Here is a 12,303-nt window from a genome sequence, read left to right on the forward strand (position 1 = left end):
TGATTACAGATTCAGATATCTGAATAATTAAATAAGTTGTTCTCTTAGGCATGCAGAAGAAACTGCCATTGCCTTCAAGAGCTGCAGAATAAAACACATGTGCTGTTCTGCAGGGAGTGCAGATCCTTCGATTTATTTACTGCACAGTTGTTCTGAGCAGCCTTAAGAATGTTCTCCCATGTGATGCTTAAGAAAGGTTACAGGTCTGAAATGGATTAGGATTACTGAGGAGGATTAGGAATGAGAAAGACGGTAGGTTGGCCTCTCTCATCTTAAAGAATGAGCTCTTACACACTTTCAAGATACCTTTGGTTAAGTGCAGATTTCTCAAAGAAAAAGAAATAAACATTTTACTTGTTCTCCATGTTGAGCGGAAAAGTCTTTGGTGCTTTATAACTACAGAGCCTGGGCTGCAGAAACAAAGAACAGAGGAAGCAAGGATAATGCCACTCAGTTTTCATTAATTACTTATCAATTCTGACATAAAACTGGTCTTGAGAAAGCAGAAAAGCTGTTTTACTTCCCATTCTCTAAAAAGCCAGCACACAAAGCAGGTGAAATGTCAGACAAGGATGAGCAGTGAGCAATTCCAGTAACTACAAGTGTTCCTTTCTTTTAAAAAACAAACCAACCAGATCTCACAAAGAATCAAAACCCGCCAGAAATAATCAGTGCTACATTTAATGCTTTCTTACATAGCCACCATTGTTTGTTTTTTTTTTTTAAAGCTATAAAATAAGAACCTGTCTCTCTGCATTCTTTATAAAATATTTCACTTCTTACACAAAAAGAGTCCAAAACATTTAAGGGGTTAAATCATCTGGTTTGTAAACTTACTGTTTATCTTTTTAGCATGTAATTCAACTAGTTATGTAAATCTTTCTGATTGGAGGATATCAGTAAATAAATACTTTCAGTAAAAGCTTCATTTTGTTGGCAATCAGGATACCTGGACATCTATGAAGTGATAAAACACAATCACAATGCAAAGCTTCCAGAAAGTATTTTAAAAGAGCAAAAGGAACTGAAATAAAACTGCATTTCTTCAAATCTAGCCTCCTGTACTCCACTTTTTTTTTTTTCTTTTTTCCCCCAGTAACATACTCTGTGGGTGAGCCTGAGCAACTTCTGAACAACTGATAGACATGAACAGGGGTGGACAACTTTTGCTGAAAATTCACAGATCCCAAATATTTATACACTCTGATCTGTTTGTATACATTTGAACAAATACAATGGTTTCATTTTATAAATCACTGAGAATCCCAGCACGCCATTACCAGAAGGTAATCAGCCTAACACTGCTGAGGTCAAGAAGACTGCAAAATTATACCTGTGAGGATCATTTCGTCTTTGCTTGTGGGTGGCAGTTACATAACAAAAACCTGCTGGAACGAGGAGTCAGGGACTGCTCTGTGAATTAAAGCACTGTCATCTCGATATCTTGAAGATATCCTGGCCTCTGTTATTTACATCTTCCTGCGTTTTTCAGCTTTTATCAGTTCTGGTATACAACTGCTAACATCGTTGTACTAACTGGGTCAAGGCAAAGCTGGCACGCATTTATCCAGGCAGAAGTAGAGGATGCAGGTAAGTAGGTTATGACACTCAGCCAGACTCAGTACAAGGAGATAAAGGGACCACATCTCCAGAATGCTCTCTCAGGAATAGTTTGCATAACTGGAACACAACCACTGCAAATGACAGTGCACATATTCGGGAATGTCTCCTAGATAAAATTCTTGCAGGCAATTACCACAATTTTATCCAGTACCCCAATAATTTTATGTAGGTATCCACTGGTCTCAATTCCCTAAATCTTTCTGTATTTCTAGGATGTTTGCAGGAAGTGCCTGAATTCATAATATGTAGTCATAACACAACCAGACTGAAATAAACCTGTCTGCACCAGAAAAAGTAAAAGAAAACTTGAGTTGTCAAGTTTCTATTGATGACACCATCATTTGATGCCCCATTTCCTTATGTTACACCAAAAAACTATTCCTTATACAGACTGAAAGTCTCTATGATCCAACACCTTACCTACTACTAGAGGACAAGTACTCTTCAAATCACTTGAGAACCTCCATGACTCTCTCAAGGACATGACTCTCAGACACCTTTCATAGGCCCTGGAAAAACAGCTGAAGAGCCTGTGCACTGAAGAACTGCAGCTGAAGAGGAAAGATACTGCCTGCAGTGGTATTCACACTGTGGAGAGCCATGTTCCTTTGCACTGATGCAGTAATTTTTGTGTTGAGCAAGGTCTACAGAGCACATTAGGACAGGATGGCCAAAGGCTGAGACAGTCTCAGGATCTGCAGCAACCCTGTTGGTCTGCCAGCTTCCCCAGCACCCGTGCCAGCTCACTGCGGGCACTGAATGATGCTGCTGGGCTAATAACCACAGACTCCATACAAGTCAGATATAGATGATGACATTAGCAGTAACACCACAGGTCTCCATAAATCAAGCAATCAGCTGCATATTTTTATTTACTATGTTCACACCTACACTCCACACAAAATAGATCAATTTTTTATTTATTGGTCAGAATGAATATATTCAAATTGCACAATTCTTCCCAAAAACAATAATAGCAAATTTTAGCTATCAGTATCTGCTAGAACATCAATATAATTAAAATAAAATCAAACTTCCATTACAATTCATTAACAGTGTCATCTGCAACACTTTAAAGAACTAACAAGTCTTTATTGCGTGAATGGTTCACCCAATTAGTAATCCAGAACAACTGTACTGCTTTTTGGGAGTGTTTTTAAAAGCATATGCTGATCTTGGAAAGCTTCTACTTTTCTCCTATTCAGTTTGCTGAAATAAAAAGATAGATAAACATAAGAACACACGTCTGTATACATGTGTAGAAAGAAACAAACTCTTCAGAATCCCTAAAAGAAAGGAACTAGTCTTGCTAAAATCTAATGTCCAATATAACTACTATGAATACAACACCAATGAACATTTAAAAATCTATTTGAACTGCAATGCAGCTTATTATGGTCTTGCCAAGTCCACACAACCAGAGTTTCCTGGAAGAAATACATGTAACTTAATATCCTCCTTTGAACACAGTATAGCTACCACATGAGGCACTGTGCGAGCTGAACCACTTTGACTTTTTCTGCAAGTAGACAGGACAAAAATCTTGGAGAATGCTGATGTTCAGTTGGCTGTGAGAGGCTGCCACAAATTAAACTCAATCTTTGTTTGTGCCAAGTGCTGAACATCACCTGCTCAGGTTCAGCTCACCATTGGCAGGGCTTTCTGTCATACTTAGCCACCTGAAGATACACCAAACGTATCACACCAGTGGAACTGGTAAAAACAATACTTAAAGCTTTCATTTAGCAAACAACTATCAGTAGGTTACAACAGCAGCCATTCCTTCCTCTCTACTTTATTAAAAGTACTTTTCCTAGTAATCTCAGAGGGTTTTGCAAAGGAAGTCAGTACTTAACTCTTATCTCTAAATCAACTAGGGAAGGTATTTAACCAAGGTCAATAAGCAAACCAAGGGAATCAGGAATTCAGACTAGGTCACTTGAGTATGGTTGCAGTGCTTTGTCCCCCCGTGACTCATCAGCTGGAATTTTTATTGAAGTACAAGAAGCTAAGCATACCAGCATGTTATTTACTCCTCCTCACTTCATAGTTCTGATCCATGTCTGGTACTTCTCTGGAAATGCAGCACTCATTACTGTAGTATACACTGTATTACTGGTAGGCAAAAGAAGAAAAGAGTGACAAAATCATTCAACAGACATGAAGATTCATTTATGAAACTAGCAATGCAGCAGAACAAATTTTACTGGAACAAACATTCTGCATATAAATATGCAGAAGTGTTAGAAAAAGTGAGGAAGAGACTTTGAAGAAGCCATTGCCAAGCTCTGAAGCAAGTGACTGATCTAGAGAAAGTACTGAGTTTCATGTAAAAGTAACATAAAAGGATAACCTGCAAAGGTGCAATCTGTGGAACGCAGAAGTATAATATTAAACAGAAGTAAATCTACTAAAAAAAAAAAGGTACCTAAAAGCTATGCACCCATTTACTACTTAACAGTTTTTCTCACATCAAGCAGAGCTACATCAGAAGCACCAAAGAGATATTTCCAATGCTACCACAAATCTAAACTTTCCAACAGTCAAAGGCACAAGTGACTTGGCCAGAAGAACTGTAGAAAGTACTGCTGATTGATCATCTAAATGGTCATATTTTTCCCTGCTATAAAGCAGCTTGCTGTTACCAGACTAAGTCAAACAAAGTGTCATTTCATAGCTGGAGAGGGACAGACCAAAGAGGAAGAGTTCTGTGGAAGTGAAGACACAGCACCACATGCACAAGCAGAAATCTAAGCTGGTAAACAGCAAGACACTCAAGCAGAGGTACATGAAAATCCCAAGGAAGTTTTTGGCCTGATGCATGGTAGAAGGTACTGATTGACATCTCTGAAGCTAATACTTACTTATTTAAGACTGGCTTCACTGACAGTACCTGTACAGAAAGTTTGAAGTGTTGTCATTTTGGTAAATTAAAAGGTAATTAAAAGACTACATAGAAACAGCATAGGACGAAGTTATGAAACCATATAATGGGAAAATCAAGAATTATTCTTGCTCTTCAGTTCTATTTTTTTAATATCAGACCATTTTGCTTTTTTTTTTTTTTTTAAATAAAAACTCTGAAATACACAACAGAACTAGGTGGTAAATTTCATTCTTCTGTAACACTTTAGCTGCCCTCTGTAATATTTATAATTGTGCCTGAACAACAAAATTGGAGAGATGATGGTGATGGGATTCATCTCTGACCCTTTCAACTTACAACAGCAGACTATTATGAAATGACTATGCGTGGAGTTCAGAAACATTTTAACATATAAAATATAAATCAGCCTCAAATTCTCCAAAGATGGCCATGCAGCACATCCTTTCACCATCCCTTCCTTGCATGGCTTTTGAATTTCTAACAACAAAGTAACTGTACTTCTGCTTTGGAAGAATTTTAAGTGAAAGTCTACATGTTGTATAGAATTTAAAAGAAATACCTGAAAGAGTGTATCTAAATTGATGTTCTGCTGTCCAGTAGCATTCAGAGCTTTCATGGCTGGCGTCCTGTGGGAAAATAGTGCAATATGATTAAATACGATGCACTGTTCCAAAGAACAATAGAGAATTAAATAGAGAAGAATTTCCTCACTGAATGTCTCAAATTTAAAATATCTGTTTTGGCCTAAAATAATCCAGAATTCTGTGTCACCGAAGGTAGTGTCATATTGCTGAAGTCACTATGTCACTATACCATGAATACAGAATAGGGAATCTGCCAGCAGCTTTTCATATATGACACATCCTAAAGACCTTATCACATCAATAAGTCTCTTAATAGCACTATCAAATACTTTCAATATGAATCTAAATCCTGTAATTTTTACTAAATTTTGCTTTATACAGAGATTTTTGATACACAGTATATCCTTCAGACTTCTCACCTTGTAGCCACTCAGTGCCATGTGGACCTTCCTCTGGCATATGTTATTATCACCCTTTAGCTTACCTGTTCCCATCTGAGTGCATTACAGAAACAGAACTAACCGCCTGCTTAGCAAGCTCACGGCTGCTCAGAGAAGAAAACATCCAAGTCATCAAGCTTTTTAAAAATGAAAGTGATATCTCATTACAGAGCTCCAAACTAATTTTACCTTCGGTCATCACAAGGAGGAGGGGTAGTCCAATGGTCATAGTTTGTTTCCACACGAAACCACCTGTCATGTTACACACAAATATAAAAGTAAACACAAATTGCATCAGCAGGTAATTAATAAAAGCCAAGAATCAATATTTCTGTATGTCCAAAAGGAAAAAAAGAATTCTCTCAGACAGCTCTTCCCTGCGTTTCTGAACACACACAAAAGAGTAGTTGCTGAACTGCTAGTGGCAAAACCACTACCAACTAGAACAAAAGTAAAGTTAGACCTTACAAAAGATAACTGGAGAAAAGATTATGGGCATGCAGCCTGAAACATTCATTTTGGAGCATATAGGCTGTACCCGAGCCAATATTGCCTGATAGCAGTCATTAAGTGCCATTTTTTCACTGCAGGCCAACTGCTGCAGATCTTCTCATATTATGCTGCCAATTTCACAAAATTCATAGAAACAACTATTTTTGAGCCTTCAATTCTTCTATCACGCTGGTGAAAACTAACTTGGGAGTGGTGAATTTTATCATGCGATACTTGGCAGACAGACATCCAGGATGAGCCCTCAGGTCTTGTCTCCTTTAGAATCCATGTAAAAATAAATGTATGCAGAAGCTTTTGCCACCTTTGATGCTCTGATTGTCCCAACCTGACATGGTGTTGTCACTCCTTCCCAAGAAGGGAGCACAGTTCTTTTTAGGGGCTCCCAAACTTTCCCTGCTCAGCTGTGAGCACTGATAAGAGATGAACCTGGATCTACACCAAAAGCTGTTCCATTATCCTCACCTATCACTCAAGAGAGAGTATGAGAAGGTAAAACAAAACATTTTCTATACTTACGCTCCACTTAAGGGATCAAGAGGCCAGAGGTCTGCTGGCCCTCTTCTATTTCTTGTTATGACCATGCCTTCTTTGGGTGATACGCCTCCTACAATATAGTAAACTTCAGCAATGATGGGAATGTCAGCTAGTCTGAGAACAGCTGACTGAAAGTCCTCTGCTCTGCTCAGGGTCTGATACAAAAAGGAAATCACAATGAAACAAAAGTCACAGAGCACAGTCAAGCACAAAATTAAGCACTGGGACATATTAAAAAATGAAACAGTCCTAGCACTGTTGCAAATTAAAATGAACTATGAAGTGCCATTTGAAAATATTTCTTTGGAAAGAGCTTTCCAATAGAACATAGGAACATGAAACTCACAACTGAAATCATTCTTCCATCTTTGCAAATACACAAAGGAAAAAGTAAATATACATATATAAACACATGTATGCTTACGCATATGAGGAAAAGTGAAAAAAGTTCAAAAACAAAATTGCTCTCTCAACCATTAATTACTTCTGACAGCAACACTGCAATTAGCAGTCTCAATCACACTTTCAACTTGCATCTTCAACTCAAAAAATACGAAAAATAAGGTGTGCAACAGACACCCCAGCTCTGCAGGGAGGCCACTTACAAATCATAACTCACAAATCTGAGAAGCAGATCTGTTTTATTGTAACAGTAAGCTAATGCAATATTCATCAAACATGCTTTATATAATACCAGTGTAACTTCTGCCACTCAACAGCGAGCTCTGATTTGGGGGTAATATCTACTTGTTCTTTTGAAATATGTTTACTTAGCATTTATTGCATTCTCCATGAAAACAGTAGATGAAAAATCAAATTTACTTGGAGTTATAGAAGTTGAAACAACTTCATTGTGAAAACAGACTAAAACATTGTAATGTTGCACTTACATCTCGGATAAGCCAGCTGACAGGGTAATTTCGATTCAGAAATGCAGCTATTGCATTTTCCCACCAGCTACCACCCTCTGAGGAAAAAAAAAAAAAAAAAAAGAAGAAAGGAAAAATGAGGGAACAAAAAGGAAAAAAGGAAAAAACTATTACACATCCATGCTAGTTATGCTCAGTGAAATTTATGCTCCTGCCTTCCTTTCTGTTTACATCCCACCCCTAGCTCTACAATCTCGTCCTCTACTACGTTAGAAACCCTTTTAAGGTACTGAGCAATAGAACTCTCACCCCATCTGAAAGTTTTCTATCAGAAATCACCGTCTGAAGTTAAAAGATTTATCTTACAAGGCTACCATCATTCCCATTTCCAGGCAGAAACCTACAGTGATTTTGAGATCGGCATCAGCAGTTTTCGTTCCAAGAATTTGGCAAAGAGCTACAGACAGCAAGCTGCTGAAGAAAGCCACAGTAAGCAGCACGTGGACCTTCTGCTCTTTGCTTAACTTAGAAGTTCTCAAGCAAATCACTGTAGGAAACATTATGATTGAAAGCAGAGGTCCTAACATAGCCTTAAACGGAACTGAAAAACTGCAGAAAAAAAAAATAGCACAAAAGTGTGATTTTTTTTTTCCAGAAATTGTAGAATATGTCTAAGAACTTGCCACTTTCAATCAAAAACGACTTTTTTCCTTCCAGTGCTGATAACTTCCTGGCTTCTCAATTTTTCAACAGTTTTTTTTTTTTTTTTCCCTAGCTGAATACTGAACAAGGAAGAGTTGAAGATCACTGTAACAAGGAACAGCACTTTGTAGATACGTGGCCAAAAAGATTGCAGGTCTGTTCATATGATATGATAGTCTATATCTGTCAGCTCATTTATTTGCACAAATCATCTCATTTTCATCTTACTGAACCCTTACAGTAATAAGAATTACACAGAAATAGCTAATAGATATTGATCATGTGCTACCTGAGAAAGTTAGAAGAATGAAGGCCAACTTTGTACTTAAAAACCAGAAAAAGCCAGCAGAAGCAATGCTTGCCACTTGAGAGACCTCCACCTTAATTTAAAGTCATCTCCCTTTTTAGCCATAGTTCACAAGTTCATTTCTCTAAATTTTGTTTCAATTGCATGGTGACAAATAGAAAAGCAAGCTGTCGTGCAGAGGTGCAGCACAAGTTAAGTGAATTACTGTCGCCTGTAGTTAAAAAGCAACAGACACATAGGCATGCAGGCAGACATCAGCACATCAGTTCCTGATGGACAAGATGGGTCCATCTCACACAGAAGTTTGCAGAATAGGTTTGGCCAATGACTGAACCATCTCACTGTGGTCCCAAGTGATCCTTACACTGAATGCTAAATAAAGCACACTGCTGAGATAAAGCAGGGAGAATAGGATGACACTGATTTTGTCCCCAGGTTGTTCCCATCCACAAACTTTGGTCTGCAAATCTTTCTAAATCAACCCTTTTGCAAGGATTTACAAACTGATTTCCAAGGTGACTTCAGTACAAATTAAGAGCCGTTCATATATCTTAGTATTAGCCTAGGATAGTTCAGTTCTGAAAAAATTAAATAACTATGCTAGCATCAGAAGCAGGATCTTAAAAACAGGAATGTAAGCTATTAAATAATCTAGAGAACACAACAAGGCAATATTAACAAAGGAAACTGAAACTAAAAGGTGTATATGTTCCATATCAGAATTCCCACTCATAGTGACAATCAAATTTATACAGAGCTCTCGGTTTCATGCTTCTCTTCCCACTCTTTCTTTCAAGCTGCCTTAAGGGGACAGAGAAAATTGGAAGAGAGAGGAACAAAGAAATAGGAAAGCAGCAGTTTATTTATTATACATGGCTGTTGTTTTCTCTTTACATCTACTCTGCTGACTCAAACTGTATTTGTCTTTTACTGTCTTCTCCAAGGTTCTCTGTCTCCTTTGACGCTTTTCATACTCAGATGATACCGTGCTGATAAACAAACGCCTCTCTCCCTTTACAGCTGTCAAATACAGGCAGCATGCATGCTTTTAGCCAGAGAGACAGAGAAGTTATTCAGTTTCATTTCCTTCTTGAAAACCTTCATAGAGCTTTTACTTCTGGGAGAATGCAACAGAAGAGCTGAGGGAGGCAAAAATCAACTGAAGTAGAATACCTAAAGTCAAGTGTGGAAGGCAGGCTTTTTATTTATTTTTTTACCTCGTTCATCACCGGAGATTGTGAACTTGTGAGGACTTTGCCCAGTCCATAAACCTACATAGCCAAGAAACGTAGTGCCTCGATATGCTATCTGAAACCAGGAGACATGGAGTATTTCAGCGTTCTGGAATAGAGCACTTTTCGAAATAGAAGCAACATTCTGAAACAGTGTAGCATACTTTTTCCTGTGCCTTCCATGCATCATTTTGAAAACCTCTTTAAAACCTTTTGCAAAGGAAGTTATAAAAAGACTCTGAGGACCAAAATACACTGCATTTAATTTGTTAACAATCACCAACTGCTACAAAAATACTGCTCAAGTTGGCAAGTGGCCAAGTAAGAATGAAAGAAAGAATTCTGTTTACAAAAAGTACAAATGAATAGTAAGAAAATCACACCAGCAAGGACTGCGCTAGTAAATAGTTCATTTTTGGCAATTTTCATCTAAGACACACAGGCATTAATCAAGACAATCAAGAAGGCCTTAGAAAAATACCTTAGAATCTCTCCCTGCCAAAATGGATCAATTTCCTATATTCTCTAGTATTTAATCTTTTTCAGAATCTTGGCATTTTCTTCTTTCTACACCTCCTTCCAAATAATCATCTTGAGACACAAGATTATGCTCTTTAATTTGTTCCAATTTGTCACCCCTAACTAGAAGTCCAGGAAGACAAAGACAAAAACAAAGCAAAACAGCACTCAGCCCATGTTCCCAGAGAGGAACTGTGGCATTCTGATAATTCAGTCAATTTGGGTCATGAACCTCATTACTAGATTAAATACCACAGCCTGTGCAGCTGAACAACAGTACACCACTGCTTCACAAAATACTTTAGGTATGCTACACTCAACCACATCAGCTACAGTTCATACCTGCCCACTTTTTATAAACTGCACATCGATGGTAATCTTGCTTAATATATCTACAAAATCATAATCCAGGTTCCGTCCATGGTAAATGTTTCCTTTGTCATCCTGAGCGATAATACTCGTGCAAAACCTTAAAGAACAAAAAAGGGAAAGAAGGATTTTAAGAAAAGGTATGACAGCAATTTCAATATTCTGATCTAGCTGAACTTGCTCAGGTTTTCAGGAGTAACTGAGCTATAGTAACTGAGTACAGCACCTATGAAGTGAAGACCTTTCCCAAAAAGTCTAACATAGCGAAACAGTACAATATTTAACTTAGGACATCCCACATGGCTCAGAAAGCCAAAATCCCATCTCCTCCAGGTCAGGTGTTACACCGCTGGGCAGCCTGCTCTGGTGGGGCCACCAGCCCACAGCTTAGGGTGGAACTGGGCATTGAGATCCCTTCCAGCCCAAACCGTGCCACGGTTCCGTGATCTTCACAGGTTCCTTCGAACTCAGATCTTCCATAGTTCTATGACGGAATTAGCAGGGAATTCAAAACTCCTTTTCTCAGGAGTTGTAAGGAGTTGTAAGTTTGCATCCCGGTGATGCACAGCACTGTCTGTTAAAATTCTAACGGTTAAAAAAAAAATAATATAATGGCAGACCAGCAGTTGGATCCTAGTTGATGTTTATTCTCGAGCGTTGTTAGAGCTGAGAAAGTCAAAATACCACGATCCTCATCAGGCTCACAACGCTGCCTGCGAGCGGGCATACAACCAGCAGCCGGACCGGCCGCGAGGCTCTGCGCCTCGTCCCGACCCGCGCACAGCCCGCCTCCGGCTGCACGCACGAAACGGTGCCGCGGCCGAGTGCAATTCACCTGCCTGTCCCCAGCTGCCCTTTCACGCGTGCTCCCGCACCGAACCGAAACGAACCCGCGCAGCCCGCCAGGCCCCACCGGTATCTGCCACTTACGCCGTAGATTCGTAGGCGAAGTTGAGCAGCACTCCGTCGCCCAGGCTGACACCCAGCGCCTCGCACAGCCCTCGAATTTCCCCAGCAAAGGGCTGCGGCATGAAGGACTCCAGCTCCGCCGCTATCGGACGAATGACGCCGTGGAACCATTTCGGCACGGCTTCGCTGCAAAACACGCTTCAAGGCGTTAGCGAGCCGACGAGGTCTGTCCGCTACTTGCGTCGCGCCGAGAGTCCGCAGCGCAACGCCGCGGGCGACCTCTCCGCCGTCCGGAGGCGCCCAGCAGCCGCCCGGCCGCCCCACCCGGCCCCGCACTCACTCGATGACCCGGGCGACAGCTGCGCGCAGGAAGGCGGGCTCGAAGTGCCGCAGCACCGGCAGCCACCGCTCCTCGGCCGGGCTGTCCAGGCTCACGTTACACAGCAGCGGGGCCGCCGCGGGCCGGGCCGCCGCCCCGCACAGCACCGCCGCCAGCAGCAGCCCCCGCAGCGCTCCCCGCCGCATCGCCCTCGCCGCGGCCGCCGGAGGGCACGGCCGTCCGAGCCGGGACCCGAGCCACAGCGGCCGCCTCACGCCCCTGAAGGGCGGCTCAGGGGGAAGGGCCAGGAGATGGCGGCGCGGCGCACAACGGTTGCCTCCCGCGGAGAAAGCCCCTCGCGGCCCCTTCCCGCCCGCCGCCGCCCCACGGGCACCTCAGGGAGGGAGGACGGCAGGGCAGCGTATGCAGAACTGACAGAGGAGGCGTGAGGATATGGAAACGTCTGTTTCAAGTCCCCGAGGAGCTCTCATGTTTA

The 12,303-nt window shown here is 40.9% G+C and overlaps 1 protein-coding gene across 2 annotated transcripts; it reads right to left on the reverse strand.

Moving 5' to 3' along the window:
• Positions 1–2,469: 2,469 nt before the first annotated feature.
• NAAA (N-acylethanolamine acid amidase) lies at positions 2,470–12,188 on the reverse strand. 2 transcript variants are annotated; one of them, XM_031596769.2, is made up of 11 exons: positions 11,829–12,187; positions 11,510–11,674; positions 10,553–10,679; positions 9,677–9,767; positions 7,472–7,548; positions 6,564–6,736; positions 5,724–5,786; positions 5,070–5,136; positions 4,488–4,516; positions 3,642–3,738; positions 2,470–2,832 (listed from the first exon to the last, which is right to left on the reverse strand). In XM_031596769.2, exons 1-10 carry the CDS (start codon positions 12,011–12,013, stop codon positions 3,663–3,665), a joined length of 1,053 nt encoding a protein of 350 aa, XP_031452629.1. In that variant the 5' UTR covers positions 12,014–12,187; the 3' UTR covers positions 2,470–2,832; positions 3,642–3,662. The 2 variants fall into 2 exon arrangements, with proteins under 2 accessions (XP_031452629.1, XP_031452630.1); XM_031596770.2 differs by lacking the exons at positions 2,470–2,832; positions 4,488–4,516 and having other exon boundaries at positions 3,652–3,738; positions 11,829–12,188.
• Between the last annotated feature and the right edge of the window lie 115 nt (positions 12,189–12,303).

Source organism: Phasianus colchicus, chromosome 4 (assembly GCF_987193195.1).
Source record: "Phasianus colchicus chromosome 4, bPhaCol1.hap1.1, whole genome shotgun sequence".
NCBI lineage: Eukaryota > Metazoa > Chordata > Aves > Galliformes > Phasianidae > Phasianus > Phasianus colchicus.

Coding starts and splice junctions, on each gene's coding strand:
- NAAA (XM_031596769.2), bottom strand. CDS start 12,013: ATGCGGCGGGGAGCGCTGCGGGGGCTGCTGCTGGCGGCGGTGCTGTGC. Junction 7,549..9,676: donor AATCTCCGGTGATGAACGAG/GTAAAAAAATAA, acceptor TTTTTTCCTCAG/AGGGTGGTAGCTGGTGGGAA. Junction 5,787..6,563: donor CTTGATCCCTTAAGTGGAGC/GTAAGTATAGAA, acceptor GTAACATGACAG/GTGGTTTCGTGTGGAAACAA.